The sequence below is a fragment of the Phaenicophaeus curvirostris genome, chromosome 28 (assembly GCF_032191515.1).
Source record: "Phaenicophaeus curvirostris isolate KB17595 chromosome 28, BPBGC_Pcur_1.0, whole genome shotgun sequence".
Lineage (NCBI taxonomy): Eukaryota > Metazoa > Chordata > Aves > Cuculiformes > Cuculidae > Phaenicophaeus > Phaenicophaeus curvirostris.
This window is the reverse complement of record NC_091419.1, coordinates 7,153,224-7,174,053: the sequence shown is the minus strand read 5'-3', so window position 1 is coordinate 7,174,053 and position 20,830 is coordinate 7,153,224. Positions and strand designations below refer to the sequence as shown.

General features: G+C 51.8%; 1 protein-coding gene across 3 annotated transcripts in view; it reads left to right on the top strand.

Moving 5' to 3' along the window:
* The window catches only part of STK11 (serine/threonine kinase 11), a 42,708-nt gene extending 22,721 nt beyond the window's left edge, over positions 1–19,987 (top strand). Inside the window, exons 8-10 of one of the 3 annotated variants that reach the window (XM_069877858.1) lie at positions 7,607–7,800; positions 16,691–16,924; positions 19,329–19,987. In XM_069877858.1, coding sequence (XP_069733959.1) covers positions 7,607–7,800; positions 16,691–16,899 — 403 coding nt within the window. In that variant the 3' untranslated portion in view covers positions 16,900–16,924; positions 19,329–19,987. Of the gene's footprint in view, positions 1–7,606; positions 7,801–16,690; positions 16,925–18,354; positions 18,476–19,325 lie in introns of those variants that run through there. The other 2 variants (XM_069877857.1, XM_069877859.1) reach the window with 2 other exon arrangements.
* Positions 19,988–20,830: the final 843 nt, after the last annotated feature.

Below are 20,830 nucleotides of genomic sequence, written 5' to 3'. Positions count from 1 at the left end.
CTGGTCCTGCTTTGTCACTCATTGTCTACCAGGTGTTTAAGCTACTTACCCTGCTCTCTATCCTTGATTTTGTGTCTCTCATGTGGCAATGGGTTTTTGCGTCAGCATTGCCTAGCTGGAAGCAAGGAGTTTTCTCCAGAGACCCTGCCCATGGTTAGAAAGCAGGAGAAACTGGAACATGCTGGCAGGGAGGGCAGCGCTGGTCTCCCTGCTCTGAAGGCAGAGCTGATACACGAAGCTCCTGGTGGTGAGGCTTTTCATCTCATTGCACAGAGAGAGGCTGAGCAAAGGCTCTACCTGCAAACACAGGAGCATTTCCAAGGCTTAAGCTTCTCTAGTTTTCTCTCAGCTTAGCCAGTGCTTCTTAGCAGGCTTTTCTCCCCTATAAGTAATTGCCTTACTCCTCCTGCTGTGCCATCCTAATAATTACTTCAAGCACAGCAGAGCCTGCAGCCTTAGGCTTTGGATGTGTCTGCCCGGCTCCTTTTTTGCAGAGTAGCATTGTGCTAAAGAACCCAGCGTTTGGATTTCTTTAAATAGAAAAGAAGCTTTGCCCTTATGCTTCACCTGACCCAGATTTTTTTAACGTTGAACTAAGCAAACAGCAGGATAGCAGGTAGTCATTTGGATACTGTCAGAGGGGTTTTGGAAAGCGTTTTAGTAAGAAAAGGCTTGATTTCTAGAATCCTTAGATTTGGGGGGGGGGTGGGGGTGAGGAGGGAGTAACAGTCATTAATGATTTGGGGTTTCTCTACACTCCTCCCACAAAAGCATGTGTGGAAGCACAGGAGCTATGCTATAGAAACCACCCGGGCTGCCCTGTTGGAATGGATGCTGGCTCAAACCAGAATCACCTAGAGCCTTTCCATGCTGCTGGGAGTCTCCTTTTAAGTCTCTGAGCTGATGTTCCTGGTACTGAGGAGGTACTGAGTATTGCTACATGGAGCAACATTGCTGCAGGGAGGCAGTGAAGGCAGCCAGGCACATGGTCACTCTGCCATTCCTTCCTTTCTTGTCAGCTCCTCCAAACACTTCCCCCCCAGGTTGTGGAAGCTCTGTCTGAGGAATGCTGTGGGAAGAGTATGCCGAGCTTCATACCTGCCAGTTGCCTTTCTCCTGTCCTTGCTCTGTAGCTGAATTCTTGCATCACACTTGTGGTTCTGCTCTTTGTTTTAATCCAGCAGGACAAGGCTGAATTCTCCTCTTTGCTTTCAGAGCCTTTTCAGACCTACTCAGAGTCTGTGCAGTAGCTCAGACCTGTGAGTTGTAAATTGCAATGAATTAAAACTCCCTGAGCCTCTCACCTAAGAGTTCTGAACTGCCAGAGCTGAGCGCTGAATAACAATGAAAGAGCATTGAATCCTGCTCTTCCCAGAAGGATCTGAACAGGATGGTGTTCAATGGGAAACTTAACAGTTTTGGTTCATCTCTGTGAATATTTTATACTCCTGGGGCACAGGCACGAAGCCGCTGGGAGCCAGGGAGCTAGCAGCCTGCTCCTCGTGGATTATTCTTCATCTCCTCTCTACCCTGTGCTTTTCCTGAAGACCTCAACGCTTGTATACCACCTTTTGCACCTAATTTGCTGACCCTACTGCAGCACTTGAAGTGATGGAGTGGATGCAGAATTCTACCTCTGTCCCTTGTTTCCAAGGCAACCATCGTGCCTTCCTTCTCCAGAAGTGTCACATTTAATTTGTTCAGTCATAGATACGATTGCAAGAGTTTAGAGCAAGAAAGGGAAAGCACTTCCACCTTTTATTAGTGGAGGAGCAAGTTAACCTGCTGGGACAGTGTCACCTCCTAAAGGCTGTTTGCTCACCCCAGTGCCCTCCCTGCAAGGTTTGGGAATGGCTGTTGGATGCTCTGCTGTATGGTTTAAACCCTGGGCTTCAAACCACTTGGAAATCTGTGAGTGGTGCCACTGTAGATTCTTTGTAGGTGCTGAGTATGCTTCTTTGCTTCCATGCCTGAATTTGAGGGAGTGAGAGGGGTTTCCCTTACCCTTTGCTGCACGGATACTTGTGGGTTTTCACTGTCCCTTGTCTGTGATATCAGGCAGTGATCTCCCCTCAGTGGGACACACATGAAGTGTTCTTCGTTTCACTTCTTGCCAAGGCACCTGGCTCTGCCTGCCTTCCCTGTGACAGGCACATGAATCATGGAATGGTTTGGGTTCGAAGAGATCTCAAATCCCGTCCAGTTCCACAACCTGGCATGGGCAGAGACACCTCTCACTGGATCCAGTTGCTCCAAGCCCCATCCAAGCTGGCCTTGAACCCCTCCAGGGATGGGGCAGCCACCACTGCTCTAGGCAACCTGGGCCAGGGCCTCCCCACCCTCACAGCAAAACATTTCTCCCTCAGACCTCATCTTAATCTCCCCTCTTTCAACTGAAAACCGTTCCTCCTCATCCTATCCCTGCCCTCCCTGATCAGGAGCCCCTCCCTGGCTTTTCTAGAACCCCTTTCAAGTACTGGAAGCTGCTTGAAGGTCTCCCCAAAGCCTCCTCTTCTCCAGGCTGAACAACCCCAACTCTCTCATCGTGGCCTTGTACAGGAGGTTCTCCAGCCCTCAGATCATCTCCATGGCCTCCTCTGGACTTGCTCCAACAGCTCCATGTCCTTCCTGTGCTGTGGACTCTAGAACTGGACATGGTGAGGTCTCACCAGAGTGGAGCAGAGGGGGACAAGGACTGGAACTTAGAAGGAGCCTTTGGTGGTTCAACCCATGTTCTGCAAATTGACCTCATGGTGCAGCTGTGTCTGGTGTCTTAAAGAGATGTGAGTCTCTGTCTGTGCTTGGAACACGTCTGCTCTCTGCAGTCCAAACTGTGACCTTTAGCTGCACCATCAGCCAGGGCAAAACTCCTTCTTACTTGTTTCTAATCTTTTATGAGTCTGACTTAAGAACTTGGTCATCTCTTGATGTTACAGAAGTGGAAGTAATGATTGCAGGGATGTTGCTATAGATTTATTGCTTGCATGTGTTGCCTTTCCTCGTCACATACTGATGTGCACCTTCCATATTCATCTACAAGTGGACTGAATGGAAGTGGAATGCTGTTATAGAACCATGGAATGTCCTGAGTTGGAAGGGACCCACAAGGATCATCAAGTCAAATTCCTGTTAGTCACTTCTTGTGGGGATGGTGACCTTCCAGTCAGCATGTAGTTCTTGCATAGTGTTGTGGGAGGCGGAGAATCATTCAGAACCCATCCTTGCTGGTAGGGCTTTGATCTGCAGCTTGGCATCTGCTTTCAGGTAAAGTGGTCCATACACAGAGCGAGCAAGCTGAAATGTTTGTGACCCAGAACAGGGAGTGAATTGGAAATACAGGGCGTATTTGGAAGCTGCAGCTGTGCTTACTGATTCTTATTTTAACCTTGCTTATACCAGAACTTGAAAAGAGCAGAAGGATGGTCTCTGATATGACATCTGAGCTGGAAGCTGCAAACCAGGCGGGCTTATTAAGCGTTGGTCAACCCAGATTCTGTCTTTCATTCAGTCCTTGACCCTCACTGTCCAATCTCCCTGTAGATTATAGCAATCCGTCTAGACATCACTCCTTAGCTGGCAGGATCACAATTAATACTTGTGCTGTGGCTGCCCAGAGTTCCTGAGCTTTACAAGTGTTCTCAATAAGCTTGCAAAGTAGTGAGAAATGATTTATTAGAATCATTGAGCTTGGAAAAGATCTCTAAGCTCATCCAGTCCAACCATCAGCCCAACGCCACAATCTCTGCTAAACCTTGTCCCAAATTGCCACATCTGCATGCTCTTTTAATCCCTCCAGGGATGGAGACTCCACCCCTGTGATGGGCAGCCTCTGCCAGTGCTTCACCACTCTTCCCATGAAGGACTTTTTTCCTAATATCCAATCTGAACTTCCCTGGCATAACTTGAGGCCATTTCCTCTCATCTGGCTTAGTCAGTCACTTTTTGAGCTGGATTCAGGTATTTGATGGAGCCCATGGTTCTGAGGTGAGGAGCAAATCTTCACTAATAACATTTCGCACCAGTGCAGAGAGTAGAATCTCTGTCCCTGCTGGAAAACTGCTTGCTGGGAAATACTCTGCTACTCCATGCAGAATCGCTTGAGGCTCCTTCCAAGAGTTCTTTGATTTTCCTAGAACTTCAATGAATTTCTCTTCTCACTCTGCACCCTCATTAGCATTTATGAATATGCAGGTGTTTGAAATCACCTCCCAGAGGATGGAAGCATTATGCCTAGAGTACAGTGATTCAGGTTTCTGCTGTTAATAAAAACCTATTTTTACTCTCCTGGTATGTAGGACAGAAGGAAGGAAAGAGGCAGAGCTGAAATGCAGCAAAAATAAAACACCAATTGCTAAAGATTTCTAGGCTTTCTCCCTTTAAAATCCTTTTCATCACACTCATTCTGATCTTGTTTGTCCTGTATATTCCATTCTTCGTAGGTCCCTGGCATTTCATTTGGGTCCCTCTGGTTCCAATGCCCCTGGCAGAAATCGCTGGTAGCTCTGCTCCTGTGGGAGATGATACTGCTGGACTGGAGCAGCTGAGGCTGAATTTGCTATCTCGGCTGTCGCCTCCTAGATGAAAGCAGTCTCCTAAGGAAAGGAAATCAAACAGTCAAATTAGGAAAGCTGTGCACCATGCACATCGCCAAGGCAGCCATCTGCAGGGTTTGCTCACACTGCTGGCCAAAACCTCGTTGCGTCGGCCCTGCTTGCTTCCTGCTGGTCCCGTGGCTGGGATGGCATTTTGTTTCACTCTGCAACGCTGCCCTGTGCACCAGAGGTTGCACTTGACAAATTAGGTCCGTGTCCAGTTCTCTGTTGCTTTCCAAGGCTGTGCTGTGCTCCCTGTGGCTGCCATTACAGTCCTGGCATGGCCGTGGTGGCTGTGCTGGTAGCTCTGCACCTCACCATTGCTGGGCTGCTGCCCGTCCGTTCAGACTGTAAGCACAGAAGGATGGAATGTGATTCTTTGTGTGATGTTGACATGTTCTGTGATGAACCAAAATACCTTTCCTTTTAAAAGATTAAGCCCCAGGGGCTGCTCCACTCTTCCTTACTGCAAAGCTGTTGCCTTCCTCAGTGCAGTGTGAAGAGAACGGCTTGAGGATGCGAATCATGAGGCAGGGTTTCTGGATAAGGACTTACTCCTTTGAATCTGTCACTGTTTAGCACTGGCTCAGCCAATTTCGGCAGCTAAAACCAAGCAGTTGGGCTCCCAGTTTCCTTCCCTCAGGGAGAGGGGAAAGGAAGATGAGAGGAAAAAGACTAGCGGGTTGGAAACTAAAACTGATCTCTCGCAGTAGCTACGTTTTCATTTGTTTATCTCCTGACTCCTTGCTTTTACTGGACAGTTTTGTTGGATTGCTGTTTTAGGCCGAGTGTCAAAGTGATGTAAGACTAGAACGAAATTATAATTACAGTTCTTGCAAGCAGGGGGTGCATCCAACCCTTACTTCCTGAAGTGAGTTTGGAACTGAAGTGATAAAAAGCAGATGGCTCAGGTTTAGAAGAGCCCTTTGGTACCTGGCTCCAAGCCCTCCACAGCCATTATTTGACAGAAGCTACTGGAGGCTGGGCAAGCTGCATAGAAAAAGCACTAGTGTCACATCAGGCTGGTCTAGGGCAGCAGCCGTCAGGCCAAGAAGGGAATACGCGATAAGGGGATAATTTTAGATATTTAGTTTGTTAGATCTTGCCCTATTTTTGAGGTGTGCTTTCAGTGAGTCCTTAAGTCACTCCCTGCAGCAGCAGCACCTTTTGTAGCCCGAGGTAAACTAAAAGAAGGCTCAGACATTCCAGACCTTCTAGGCTGCCTCTTGTTGTGCATCCTTTTGTGCAGGTATCTGACATCTGCATAATGCTTAGAAAGGTGAGCCCAAGAGAACGTTGATCTGGTGAGGCTTTTCTTTCCTTTCTTCCTGGTGTTTGCACAGGAACCATTGACTGGCTGAGAGGGCTGGGGTTCATAGAATCATAGAATAACCAGGTTGCAAGAGACGCACCGGATCATCGAGTCCAACCATTCCTATCAAACACTAAACCATGCCCCTTAGCACCTCGTCCACCCATGCCTTAAACACCTCAGGGAAGGTGAATCAACCACCTCCCTGGGTAGCCTGTTCCAGTGCCCAATGACCCTTTCTGTGAAAAATTTTTTCCTAATGTCCAGCCTAAATCTCCCCTGGTGGAGCTTGAGGCCATTCCCTCTTGTCCTGTCCCTTGTCACTTAGGAGAAGAGGCCATCACCCTCCTCTCTACAACCTCCTTTCAGGTAGTTATAGAGATCAATGAGGTCTCCCCTCAGCCTCCTCTTCTTCAGGCTAAACACCCCCAGCTCTCTCAGCCGTTCCTCGTAAGGCCTGTTCTCCAGCCCCTTCACCAGCTTCCAGCCTGGAGACGAGAAGGCTCCAAGGAAATCTTAGAGCAGCTTCCAGTACTGAAAAGGTCCAGGAAAGCTGGGGAGGGGCTCCTGATCAGGGAGGGCAGGGGAAGGATGAGGAGGAACGGTTTTCAGCTGAAAGAGGGGAGATAGAGATGAGATCTTAGGAGGAAATGTTTTGCTGTGAGGGTGGGGAGGCCCTGGCCCAGGCTGCCCAGAGCAGGGGTGGCTGCCCCATCCCTGGAGGGGTTCAAGGCCAGGTTGGATGGGGCTTGGAGCCCCTGATCCAGTGGAAGGTGTCCCTGCCCATGGCAGGGAGTGGAACTGGATGAGCTTTGAAGTCCCTTCCAACACAAACTGTTCTGTGATAACCAGTACCAATTCTGAAGTTTATCAGGAAGGCAGGCTGCAGGTCAGGAGGGCTTTCAGTGCCCATGTGCAGCCCTGACAGACATCGCAGAGATGGTCCAAGGTTGGAACCTTGCTATGAAAGTAGGATAGAAATGTAAGGGACCACCCATGCGGCTTTGGAGATGCTGTTGTAATGCAAGCCTGTTGGATTCTGGATCTGATTAAGAACAGTTTCAGAGCTGCTATTCATTACTGGGCAGATGGTGGCACTGGGGCTACTGGTTTTAATGATAATAGAAGACCCTTAAGACAGAGGTGGGGTAAGGAGATAAAGTATAAGTGGTGGTTTTGTGCTTTAGTTGAAAATTGCCTGTTGAATGAGTTAGAGTAAATACTTCTCTCCTGGGACTGACATGCTGCAGCCTGGATCACACTCAGCATTAGGACAGAAGTTTCTCTGTTTTGGCTTGCTCTGCCAATTCAACTCGGCTCCAGCAGCTCTAGTGATGTATTTTCTTTTACAGGTGGGTAGTTTGGCCTTTGGCTGGCGATGGAGTAAACATTCCTTTGCAGGCAGAGCTGTTTCTCCTTCACTGACAGCACCGGGTGGCTGGAGCTGCTCACGGAGTGGCTTTCCAGGGCTCCTGGTGTCCCTGCAGCACTGTCAGGGAGACAGAGTTACTCTTCTTGACACTTGCCTCTCAGTTATTGCACATTAAAAGCTTGCAGTGGCATGAAACTGGCTGGGAAGTTTCCCCTAAACAAACTGCACCTCCCTTTGTATACTGGGGCAGAGTGAGATCATCTGGGGTTTCTCCAGGCCTTCTGAAAGGGAAGCTGTGCTGATGGAACTCTGCTCTTCTTCTCCCCTCAGTTGGTTTCGTAAGAAACATGCTCAGGCAGAGGCTCTGGTGCCCATACCCCCCAGCCCAGAGACAAAGGACCGGTGGAGAAGCATGACGGCGGTGCCTTATCTGGAAGATCTGCATGGCTACAATGAGGAAGAGGATGATGACTTGTATGACATTGAAGATGATATCATCTACACTCAGGACTTCACAGTACCAGGTAGGAGAGAATGATGCTGGGATGGATAGGAGAGAAGTGGCTTTTTGTTTTCACTGTTTAAGGTTCAAAGCCAGGTTGGATAGGGCCTGGAGCAACCTGATCCAGTGGGAGGTGTTGGAGGGGGTTGGAACTGGGTGATCTTTAATGTCCCTTTCAACCCAGACCATTCGGTGATTCTATAATTCTAAGTCTTTTTAGGAAAGGCCTTGTGGTCTGAATAATGCTCTCAGCAGCAGAGGAGACTATTGATTGTTAAGTGGTGTGAATGACGCATGGTGAGTGAGCCATGATGCTCCGGATGCCTCAGTCCTTTATTTGATCAGTGAGGGTGCCCCTTCCTGTGTGTTACCCACATGCCAGTTCCTTCCTCCAGTAATAGCTCGCTCTTGCTGGACTCTGTTGTTTAGCATATTTAATTCTCTTTGCTAGACTCTGAGTTCTTTTGGAGCAGAACCCCACAGTAACTCAGTGTGCAGAGGACATGGCGCATCTGGGGAAGTAGGGTGCTTGGAGCCTCACACTGAGACCTTTTCTCTGCTCCAGTTGTGGTAACTCTGGTGACAGAAGCGATTCTGTTGTTATTAGGGATTTCCTGTTGTTTAAGGTAAACCAGCCAGAACAGACAGGGCCATATGTGTGGGTTTACCAGTGGTTCTTGCAAAGTGGTTGTAATTGAGTTGTCTTCCTTCTCTGGCCTCTCTGTACTCACCAGCCGTGCAGCTTGAGAGCAGAGGGCTGTGGGGCTGTGGTAGGGCTGAGGACAAAGACTGCTCAGCATTACAGTCCTGGCAGCAGCCATAGCAAGCGGTCACTGCAGCAGCTTCTTTGTCTTGCTGCCTGTGTTTTCATCAACAGAACATGAGTTCCTAGATTAATTACTCCAGTCTCGTTTAATTGTTTTGGAGGGAAAGTTTCAATGCTGAGTGTAGGGGTGCTGATGTGCTTTATCAGTATGATTAAAAGTGTGATTATAGCCCTGGTTTCTGTAGTTCAGGACTAACCACATTGCTGTGGTTCTTCCTTAACAGTGGCCTGGTGGGTGTCTGTCGACCTGAACAAAAGCAGGGTCAGTTTTTAGCAAATCTTGCCCCCTCAGACCTCGTTTTTCTCTTGGTTTCCTGGTTAGGCAGAAGTTGCTTTTTTGAAGCACCGTCATGGAAGAACAAAGTGTCAGGCTTTGAGTTGTATTAAGCCTCTAACGGTACCCAATGCCCAACATTTCTTTGGCCAACAACTTGAAACAAGGTTGGCTTCCCAGGCAACGCCTTCCAAGGGGAGAAGGGAGAGGCTGTTTGGAGCCCAGGTCACTATGCCAGTGCTTGGCCCTGTGCTGACACCCCAGGTAACGTCGCAGGATGTCTGCTCGGATGCCCAGCTGCATGGATGTGTAGGTGGGTTGGAGGTGGAACCTGCCAAGGTGAAGGAAGCCTCATCAAAGTGAAATAAGTCTGTTTCCAAGTGCTGATTCACTGGTGGCATTTGGGTAATTTATAACCTTTTCTAATAGAGCTGATGTCCAGGTGCCAGCTGGGTGACCTGCAGAGCTCCGTCCTGTGCTCTCTTCTCACATCCTGCAGACTTTTGTGCTAGGATCTGACCAAGGCCAGGCCTTTACGCAAAGCTCCGTGGAGGCTGGTTTGAAAAGAGGGCAAAGAGGGCTGGGGCACCTCCCGTAGAGGACAGGCTGAGAGAGTTGGGGGTGTTCAGCCTGGAGAAGAGAAGGCTTTAGGGGGACCTTAGAGCAGCTTCCAGTTATGAAAGGGGCTCCAGGAAAGGTGGGGAGGGGCTCTTGATCAGGGAGTGCAGGGAGAGGTTGAGGGGGAAAGGTTTTCAGCTGAAAGAGGGAAGACTGAGATGTGATCTTAGGAGGAAATGTTTTGCTGTGAGGGTGGGGGGTCCCTGGCCCAGGCTGCCCAGAGCAGTGGTGGCTGCCCCATCCCTGGAGGGGTTCAAGGCCAGGCTGGATGGGGCTTGGAGCAACCTGATCCAGTGGGAGGTGTCCCTGCCCATGGCAGGGGTGGGACTGGATTCCAACTCAAACCGTTCCATGACTGTCATTCTACAATCCTCTTAAAAACATGATAGACTTACTGAAGTGCCGATTTGATTGCTAGACCTTTTCTAAACACAGAGGCAGGAGAGGAGAGGACTCCGGATGCATTCCCTGTTGAGAAGGTCAGCCATTCCCCTCTGCAAGTGCTCTCGCTGGGAACAGCCCATTCACAAGGGCCTGAGAAGTGTGGGGCTGGAAACCCCATCACAATCAGTGGGGCGTGAGCACAACGATGAGGCTACCAGGCTTGAAAATCCCTAACCGGCACCGTTTACATCCCTTTCTAATTCTACATTTTCCTTTCTGAGCTGGCTTCCAGCTCCTCCAGACAGGAGGAAGGTATGGCATATCCATGTGTGGCCGTAACCTCCATTGGAGGCCAGCCATCCAGAGGATAACCGCTGTGAGAGTGCATCTGCTGTTCTTAGTACCTGTCTCACAGCCAGCCCAGGAGTGCACAGGACAGCCTGTCTCTGCTTTTATGGCGTCAGTCCAGAGGAAAAGCATGTCCATGTCTCTAATGGTGCTCTGTTGCTTCCCTGTGCATTCCCAGCTGCAGAGGAAGAAGCTGAGGCAGGGCTTAGCGGACAGAGTGGAGCATTGAGCAGTCACAACGTGCTGTTTGGAGAGGAAGCCATGCTCCTGTCAGCCATGGGCACAGAAGAGGAGCGTAAAGCGTAGCCTAGGACCCAAAGCTCCTGCCCTCCTGGGCTTCCCATGGCCTGAGCTAATGGCAGAGGCTGGAGAGTGCAGGATCATCTCCCTAAGCTTCATCCGGATCCTACCTATCTCCAGGACAGCTGGTAGATAACTTTGTTCTGCAAGGGAATATTTCTTTAGGTTTTGGTTCTGTATTGTTAAGCAAAGGGTTCAGGATACTGCAGCGGGAGGTGGTTTGTGACCTTTTCAGAGTGGGTTTCCCAGCTTGTGGAATCTGGCCGATTTCTGCACACCTGCCCCACAAGTGACTCTGTACAGAAGATGCGTTTCTGTCTGTTCTCACCTTAGTTAAAGTATTTGTGTTCTTTTTAACTCTTCAGTTGCGATTAGCCTGCTTTATGTACTTCAGAGTGATTAAAAGTGGCAGATTAGGCAGACTTCCAACATCAGCGAGTAGCTGTGTGTCCAGCAGCCCCAGGACAGAGCTGTCTGTCCTGGCTGCTGTGGACGGGCTCTGGCGTTTGGAAGAACATCATACTCTGCCCTTTCTCCAAAGAACAGCAGAGTGTGTGAGATCTGGGTGCATGAAGCGCTGTGCCCATGTGTGCCACCTTCCTGCCGTTCGACGGCCAGCATCTGGGACTGTGGCTGCGTCCCATGTCCTGGGGATGGATCCTGGTCTGTGCTGGTGCGGAAGCTCCTCCAGCAGCCACATCCATCTGCCGTGGAGCTGGATAGACCCCCACACGCAGGCAGGTGACTCCAGTAGTGGGAGATCATCTCCGGAGGAGGAATATCAGCTGTGAAAGACTCCAAACACAAATAGCAGTATTTAAACCCAAATAAGAGCTGTAATTTTAGAAAATGACAGGCTAATTACTGGAAGATTTTTTTAAGTTCTCATGTAGTTTGTGCTGTTTCAGAGGAATTAGAGACCTAAAGGTTAATTGTGACCAGCCCTTCCTGTGTTAGTTAGCAAAGGAGGCTGAGGGGTGACCTCATTGCTCTCTACAACTACCTGAAAGGACGTTGTAGAGAGGAGGGTGCTGGCCTCTTCTCCCAAGTGACAGGGGACAGGACAAGAGGGAATGGCCTCAAGCTCCGACAGGGGAGGTTTAGGCTAGACGTTAGGAAAAAATTCTTTACAGAAAGGGTCATTGGGCACTGGAACAGGCTGCCCAGGGAGGTGGTTGAGTCACCTTCCCTGGAGGTGTTTAAGGCACGGGTGGACGAGGTGCTGAGGGATATGGTTTAGTGTTTGGTAGGAACGGTTGGACTCGGTGATCCGGTGGGTCTCTTCCAACCTGGTTATTCTGTGATTCTGTGATTCTGTGAAAGCTGGGTGGGCTGGAGGTGATTTTGGTTTAACTTAACCGGTGAACAGTGACAAGCTTTAACTTTCCAGTTATTTCAAGAGTTGTTGCTTAATTGCCAAGGTAGGCAGTGAAATAAATCGTTGGAGGCAGTCAATGTGCTCTTCCCAGCACTTGTAGCATTGGGAACTGAGTTGGATGCATCCATGAAGGGTAGATCCTTTGAGGACTATCAAACCAGCAGCCCAGCTGTGGGCTTGGAGCTCAGGAAGTCGCCAGTGAACCATCTGGAGCAGGAGGAGGATTTCTGGATGCTCTCCTGCCACTGCTGAGCATCTCCTGCTGTCAGGCAGGGCCCTGGCTTAGGAGGTGGCGGAACCTAAATGCGTGCGGCTCTGTACCACCCTTGATTTGGGAACGTGTTTGAGTGTGGAACAAATTCTTCTCCCTCAGACAAATCACCCTAGGCTTGCCCTAGAAAGGACAAAGCACAGTCCAGAGTACCTCGAAGTCCAGCAGAAACAGATTTGGTTTGGATTTAACCCCTGAACAGCTGAGAACTGCCCCACTGTGGTGGACCATCCTCTCTACTTCACCCTTCAACTGCTGATCCAGCCGTGACAGCTCAGGCTGCTCATGGAGTCTGTAGAGAGCCCATAAAATAGGGCTGTTCACCAAAAAGGGGGTAAGAGGGGCTGGTGAGGTGGGATGTGAAGGTGCAGTGTACGGGTTTGATGTTTGTGATGGACAGAAACTCCCTCTCCAGAAGCGCAACGCTCCTAACAAGGTGCAAGGAGGAATTAGGGGTCCAGGGGTTCCCTGGACCTCACTGGGTTTGCAGGGGAGCAGCTTGCACAGGGAGTGAACTTCCATCCCGTGTTACCCGAGTCTTCCTGCAGGATCCTTCAGAACTTGCTCAGCTCCCCACAAGTGTTACAATTCCAACAGTGATGCCACATTCAAATAAATATATCAAACCCCTGTAGATGAGTGATCAATTCAGCTGTAGTTCTGTGGGGCAGCGAGAGCCGGAGTGCAGGTGACTCATGGGGGGGAGTGGGCGTTCGGTTCGGGAGAGGAAAAGAGGAAACCTCATTAGGTCTTGTGTTCTTCAGAGGAAGAAAAGGGGGCTTTGAAAATATTTTATTATTTTTAAAAAGTTATTTAAAGATTGATGCAGCTCTGTAGAGAGCTTTAAACGTTACATGGCCCTGGTTCAATCGGTGTTAAACATCTCTTCCGAGGGAAGCGCTGAGGAGAGCAGAGCACGTGGCAGAGCATCCTCTCCAGAAGCGGCTGCTTTCTTGTTTGGAGGGAGGCAGTGTGCGTAATAAATGGATGTAAGCATCTTGCTCGCTGCTTTTGTGCTGCTGTTTCAAATTTAGAAAGCTGTGCTTGGCTTTTTTCCTCCCCTCCCATTAACCCCTTCCCTTGCCGCAGCCCTGTCTTCTGCAGAGGCAGATGGGCTGTGCAGCTCCAGGCTGTTTCTTTTTGTTTTGCTCCCTCAGCAAAAGGCTGGAAAATAAAGCCAGGGCTGGAGAATTAAAGCCTGGTTGCTTGAAAATGTGCGTTCCAAACTGTAAATTATATGCTTGTTTGTGTCTGAGAAACACAGCGATTCAAAAGCTCTTCATTATTTGATTTTGCAACCTTTTTTGTCCCTGAATGAGTTGGATGGAGCCATGAAAGAAATGCAAGAGATGTCAAGGACGAGAAGGCACGTTCCTAGCGCTTCTCCACCCTCCTTTTATTTATTGTATTTTTAGCCCTGCTCAGCCAGCGCTGGTGAGGTAGGATATGGCTGTTCCAACAGACACAGTGCTGGGTCGCTGCCTTCCGCGTGGGCAGGTGGTTGCCAAGACGCATCCCATGTTGAATTCTTATTTTCATTAATTTGAACGTCAGCAACTGTCATTGGTGAAGGAGGTAAAATTAGCTTGCAGTTCACCCTCCCTCCTTGGTATACATAATAGACTCCCAGGACTGTGCTTTGGAAGCAGGGTGGGAGAAGGAGGAGGGAAGAGTCGCACAAGAGACAAATGAGCTGTTTCTCACAATGAGGGTGGGGAGGCCCTGGCCCAGGTTGCCCAGAGCAGTGGTGGCTGCCCCGTCCCTGGAGGGGTTCAAGGCCAGGTTGGATGGGGCTTGGAGCCCCTGATCCGGTGGGAGATGTCCTTGCCCATGGCAGGACTGGATGGGCTTTGAGGTCCCTTCCAACCCAAACCATTCCATGGTTCTATGATTCTATGTTTTATTTTTTCCCTCCCTGGTCAGAAACATTTCATCGACTTGGCCTGAGTTCAGCAGAGGGAGGGGAAGGGTCAGTGCTCAGTTTTGCTCTGGATGGGGTGATTTGAGGCTTTGTGGACGTGCATTTGTAATGCAGGTAGAAAGGGAGAGGAGGAAAAAAGCCCTGACTCACAGGTTGAGGGGTACAGCCGGGCTTCGCTGCTCAGGGGCCACAGCCTTGCCTGCTGGCGAGCTGCCCTGCCCCGAGGCACCAGAGAGAGCCCTGTCCCTGGCGGAGCTTAGAGCTTGGACACCTCAGCCCTTTCTACCATGTTACCCACTCCAGAGTGGTCGGAAGCTGGGAGCTGTTTGGATCAATAGCAGGGCCGTGAGTGCACAGTCAGGCACAGCACGCATTTTCTGCTTGGTGTTCCTGAGCCTCTGACCTTGCCAGTCATGTTCAGAAGGTAATGGCAGATCTTCAGGGTGCCTCCATCCGCAGGCAAGCTGTGCAAGGGGCTGGAGCTGTGTTTCCTAGGAGGTGCAAGGCTGAACAGGCTCCCTTGGGAATGCAGTGGGTGCTGTTGGCTCTGGTAGGGCTGGGCTTGGCTGCATGAAGCCAGCAGGTGCCCCATGCCAGTGTGTCCTTGTCCTGGTCTCTCCCCATGGCAGGCCAGAAATGCTCAGGTAACTGGCAGCCAGGCAGTGACGGGAGCTGTGTCAAAGCCTCGAGGCTGTCAGGAGGAGTACAGATCCCTTCTCACCAGCAGTTCCTTCGGGGAATCCACTGCGCTTGTAACCCAGAATCACCCTACAACAGCCATGTCCGACCAACCCTTCCTCTCCCACTGTTTTTGGATCCCTGTCCCCCCAGTCCATGATGGACCAGCAGTGCCTTATCTCAGTTTGAATGGCTGGAAGCCTAGCTCTGGTGTGCTGGAGCATCTGGAGTATCCAAACCACAGCACCGGGAAGGTACTCTTGAGATTTTCTTAGCAAGCCGGGAGCACAGCCGACTTGAAGAACTGACTGCTTTGATCTAGACATCAATCAGCAGGGTGGTTTCTCAAGGTATTTCCTGCCTTGGCCCAGCTCTGCTGTGAAGCCTTCTTGGGGTAGAAGTGCCCTCCCCGGATCCCTAAAGCTGCAGCCTGCATCTGACCATGCAGGCTGTGGGGGTGCTTGATCTGCTGCTTTATTTCCAGGGATGCATTTTACTCTGGTGTGCTGGCATTGCCCTGCTCCATCCTGTGCTGTGCTCCTGGTTTCTGCACCAGTGACCCAGTCCCACCAGGCAGAGGGACGAGATCCATGCTGAGTCTGGGTTCCTTTAGCCTGTGCTCGGCAAGGGTCTCCGATCCCTCTTCCCAGCACAAACCCTGTAGGGAGAGGAAGGTAGGCTCTGAAGGTGACTTCATCCGGACAAGGTGAACTCTGTGTCCCCTTGCAGCTTTCCCAGTTGACTCTTCACCCACCGAGGAAGCGCTGGGCTTTCTGTCAGAGCCGTGTGTGGGTGGAGGATGGGAGCAGATGGGACCTGCAGTGGTAGCTAGTGGGGTGAGGTGAGGTGAAGGAGAGGACAGGGGTCCGAGGTGGACCCTGCTGTTTTCCAGAGGAGAAGCATCTCTCCCGCTGTCCCCCTCCTCCCCAGTCACCGGTGCGGTGATGGTTGGCGCAAGTACAGGGAGATGACGTGCCAGTCAGCCTTGGCGGAGAAAGGGTTGAGCATCCTTTAAAGAAAATTATACATAATCGTCTTACAGCCTTTGCTTCCACTCAAACCTCTGAGTCATAACTGAAGGGCCCTGGAGCGTGACGTTCCTGCTGGAAGGAAATTGCCTCGGCTGGATCCGGTGGGGTGGATCTGGGAACCTGATGATTCCTCTCATCAGCCCTGGCTGGGGATGCGATCGTTGCTGCTGGAAATTGTGGCCGTGTCCCCTCCTGTGCCCTTGTCACTCCTCCGGTGATCGGATGCGTCCTGAGCCCCAGCCCAGCCATGGCAGTGGGCAGGCGCCTCTGGAAAGGGCTGAGTCACCCAGAGCTGGCTCATAGAGGGGCTGTTTGAAACCATTCTCCCATCTGGGTGTCCTCTTTAAGGGACAAGGGCATAACTGAGCCACTGCCAAAGCCAGCATTGCCCTGAGCCCCACCAGACTTTTCCGTGCACCGCAAAAGCAGTCAGGCGTGTGCTCCACAAGCACCTCAGTCCCTAGGGACTCTGTAGGTCGGTGCATGGGGTGGGACTTGCCCCTTCTTCCAGAGAAGGGAGGAGAAAGAGGAGGAATGCCTTCCTCCACTGCTGCCCCTCTGCTTCCTGGCCAGAAGCCAGGCTCCTATCTGGGGGTTCAGGATCCTGCCTGGGGCTTTACTGGGGACCACCAGCTGCTGTGAGCTGGAGAAACAGGGATAAAACCAGTCCTTGGTGGAGCAAGGAGGGAGATGTGGTCTCAAGCTCCCTGCGTCACCCATTGCCCGTTGGGGCAGCCTCTTCTGCAGTCCTGAAAGGCTTAAAAACAGGCTCTGATTTCTCTCTGGAGCAGTGTGCATTCCTGGCAAGGGAAAGGGATGCTCTTTGGTGTCAGCAATGCTCAGGGGCCTCCTCTTTTGCCTCACTGTCTCCCTTCCCTTGCAGGACAGGTGCCTGAGGAAGAGGCAGGGCAGAATGGGCAGAGCCGGGGCAGAGCACTGCCCAAGGCCGTGTGCATGAACGGGACAGAGACAGGACAGCTGAGCACCAAATCGAAGGCAGAGCGGCGGGCGAGCGCCTCTTCCAACCCTTCCCGCAAGGCCTGCTCTGCCAGCAGCAAGATCCGCAAGCTCTCCACCTGCAAGCAGCAGTGAGGCAGGAGCGCCACGCTCTGCACAGGTACCAACAGCCCCATCCTTGCGGGGAAGTATGCTCACAGCCCAGAAGCTGTGTCCTGTGCTGCATCCTGAGCAGTGGGGCCAGCAGGCTGAGGGAGGGGATTGTGCCTCTCTGCTCCGCACTGGTGAGACCTGACATAGAGCCCTGTGTCCTGTTCTGGAGTTATCAGCACAGGAAGGACATGGAGCTGTTGGAGCGAGTGCAGAGGAGGCCACCGAGAGCTGGAGCACCTCCTGTGTGAGGATAGGCTGAGAGAGTGGGGGTTGTTCAGCCTGGAGAAGAGAAGGCTTTGGGGAGACCTTAGAGCAGCTTCCAGTCCTGAAAGGGGCTCCAGGAAAGCTGGGGAGTGGCTCTCAATCAGGGAGGGTGGGGATAGGACGAGGAGGAATGGTTGCCAGCTGAAAGAGATGAGATTAAGAAGGGATCTTAGGAAGAAATGTTTTGCTGTGAGGGTGGGGAGGTCCTGGCCCAGGTTACCCAGAGCAGTGGTGGCTGCCCCATCCCTGGAGGGGTTCAAGGCCAGGATGGGTGGGGCTTGGAGCAACTGTATCCAGTGGGAGATGTCCGTGCCCATGGCAGGTGGGACTGTGTGGGCTTTGAGGTCCCTTCCAACCCAAACCATTCCATGATTCTGAGTGCTTGGGCCAGCTGTGGGCAGCCAGAAGGAACTGGAACAGGTGTTTTGTAGTCCTGGGTGTGGAGAAGGGAAGGTCCAGGTGCTGAGCAACTGGAAGCTGAGCTTGCAGAGCTTGCCCTGCAAGCACCCTCCCTGGCACCCAGACCCTGTATCCCCTGTGATGCTGGAGGGTGCAGAGACCAGTGGGGTCCCCCACAGCACTCCGTTCTCCCCATGCTCTGCTGCCTGCATGTCTCTGCTCTCCCCTCTCTTTGCTAGCTGCTGCCGCAGCGGGAAAGTGCTGCTGGTGTAATCCTTTTTCCCCTCCGGGCAGCAGCCAGGCTGTGTCATTACAACCCCTTTCTCTGCACCAGAGTCCCCCCATGTTCCTCTTTTCTCTGCTCCCAACTTGGGGACAGCACAAAGCTTCTGCCATGCAGAGCAGCTGGGATGCTGAGCATCCAGAGATGTCCTTAGAGAGACCCCGTGGGATCTCCCTCTGGTCTAGGAGGTTGCTGTGTTGCCCCTTCGTCTCCACAGGGAAGCTGAGCACACTCTCTGCTTCCCCCCTCCTCTTTCTGCCTCTTTCCTCCCCGGCTCTGCAGGTCCGTCCTCTTCTTTCCATCCCTCATTCATAACTGAGGCAGCAATGACTCATGTTCAGCACTCACCCACCCCCGGCCTCACGCTTGCGCTCGTCACCAGTGCTCGAAGGGGCTGAGGTTCTGTTATCGCCTTGGATCACGACCAGGCTTTGTGGTGTGAAAAAAAAGAAAAAAAGCCAGGAATAAAATGCCTGTTCCTCCCCCAGCAGCTGTCAGCCCTGTGCTCAGCCCCTGCACTCGGCCCCACTGGCAGCTTTCATCTTTAATTCATGGCTGGCAGTGAGTCACCTGCACGGGGAGCTACCGCATCCGCGAGCAAATGCCTTGGATCTGGGTCTCCCCTGGGATTTGCTGTTCCTCTCACCCTTTCCTGCTCGGGTACCCAGCATGGGGGCTCCACGGCAGCTGTTTTGGGAAGGAGAAAGGTCCATGCCAGCTGCCAGAACCCAGTTCCATCAGTGCCTTTGCCCTCCTGCCCCATGGTCCAGGACTGGAGCATCTCATACGTGGGAGAGTTGGGGTTTTTCAGCCTGGAGAAGAGAAGGTTCCAGGGAGACCTCTGTGCAACTTGCAGTACTGAAAGGAGTTCCAGGAAAGCTGGGGAGGGACTTTTTCCAAGGGCCTGTAGCGATATTACAAGGTTGAATGGCTTTGAATTGGAAGGGGGGAGATTTAGTTTAGACATTAGGAAGAAATTCTTCACGATGAGGGTGGGGAGGCCCTGGCCCAGGTTGCCCAGAGCAGCAGTGGCTGCCCCATCCCTGGAGGGGTTCAAGGCCAGGCTGGATGGGGCTTGGAGCAACCGGATCCAGTGGGAGGTGTCCCTACCCACGGCAGGAGGTGGGACTGAGTGGGATTTGAGGTCCTTCCAGCCCAAACCATACCATGGTTCTATGATTTTTCCTGAAAGCAGGAATGTGCTCCTCTCTCCTTGGCATCATTGAAGTTTCTTGACTGCATTTTCCCCTTGAGTTTTTGCTTCCCAACTTCAAGGCCAGGTCTCCTGAACGTGCACTTCTCTGGAGGTGTAGCAGAGGCTCCTGACCCCTTTCTTGCTTCCCATTCCAGCAGCAGCAGGGCCTGGATCAGGATGCAACCCTCCCGTGGCCACAGCAGAGCTGGGGTTCACAGCAGCCCTGCCCTGCCTGACCGTCCCCCCTTCTCTCTGTTCTCCCCCCAGCAGTGTCCCAGGGCCCAGGCCAGCCCACGTCGCCCATCCTTGCCCTATCTCTGCCTCCCTCCTGGCAGTGGACTGTGCTTGTGATCCAAAACATGAAACCAGAGGAATCCATGGCCCTCACTCCCCGCCTTCCCTGCAGCCCCCACTCCGGACAGCACCCAGGAACCAGAAGCTGATGGTGGTGGCCAGACCTTACATCCCACCTTGGAATCTTCGCATCCCAACTGCGAAGACGCTGCCCCCTCCTTCCCTAATCACTCTTTGCCAATCAAGACACTGATTTCTGGGTTTAATTGTCACGATGGGAAGGGTAGGAAGAGCCCATTCTCCTCGGCCGTGGCCACCCTGGCTGCATAGAGTTGTGCAAAGCCATTGCCGTGCACTTTATGTTTTAGACTACTGTTATATATTATATATTTTCCTCTTTTTTGTTGTTTTTTTTTTTGTTTATATTTGCGGTATATTTAGAGAATCCTACACATCGTGACGTGTTTCAAATAAACCAGATGAGGAAACAAAAAAAACCCAACAGGTATTAAAGACAAAGCAAAACTCTATTAAACGTGCATGCTGTAAAGGGCTCGGAAAAGGGAATGGGGGCATTCGTCGTCTTTTTTCTTTTCTTTTTTTTTAAAAGAGAAAAAAGAAATAAAATGAAAACAGCGAGGTGGGTTCGTGTTTTTCCTCCCCCCTCTGCCAGGGGCTGCACTGCTTCGAGGTGGGTGCAGGAGACCCTGAACACCAACCCTGCTCCCATGGGAGCCACTGCGGGATAATACCAGGGCAGGATTGGGGGTGCAAGGGTGATGCCAAGGTAGGATTGATGTGATGCTGGGGCAGGAGCTGGGACAGGAGTGGAAAGATGCCAGGGTGATGCTAGGGCAAGACTGGGGCAATGCAAGAGCAATGCTGGAGCAGGATCAGTCAAATGCCAGGGCAGGATTGGGTCCCTGCCCTCCCCAGCAGCGGAAGTTGAGAAGCAAAGCACAGGAAAAGTCACAGTCGGTTGGTTTTTGTTTTTTTCTCCTTTGTTTATAGATTTAAAAACGCAGAGTTAGTGCTTTGGACAGAGACTTCGCAGAGGGAAGGAACAACCCGGCTTCTTTACTCGCATGCAATTGGGGTGCAGCGGCGGGGGGGGGGGCCCTTGCCGAGCCCTGCCTGCCCTGGCTCCCAGGTAACACAGCTCATGCTTCTTTTTGTCCATCCATCCCTTGAAAATCCACTCAAAACCCCATCCAGAGCCATCCCCTCCCCAGCGCAGCAGCATCCACCTCTGTAAACATCAATAAGTAACCTCGAACCACCTGGAGCCCCGCACTGTGCTCCTGGGGGGTACCGGGCACTGGGGGTCCCCATGGCAGATGGAACAGCACCCAGGGCAGGCGAGGGGCAGCCCCCACCCCATTAGGGGTATTTACAGACGGGGCCAGGGCTGGTCCTGCCCCCCCAGCCCTCAGACAGCACTGTGGGACCCACAGCTCGCTCTGCCCCTCCTCCAGCAT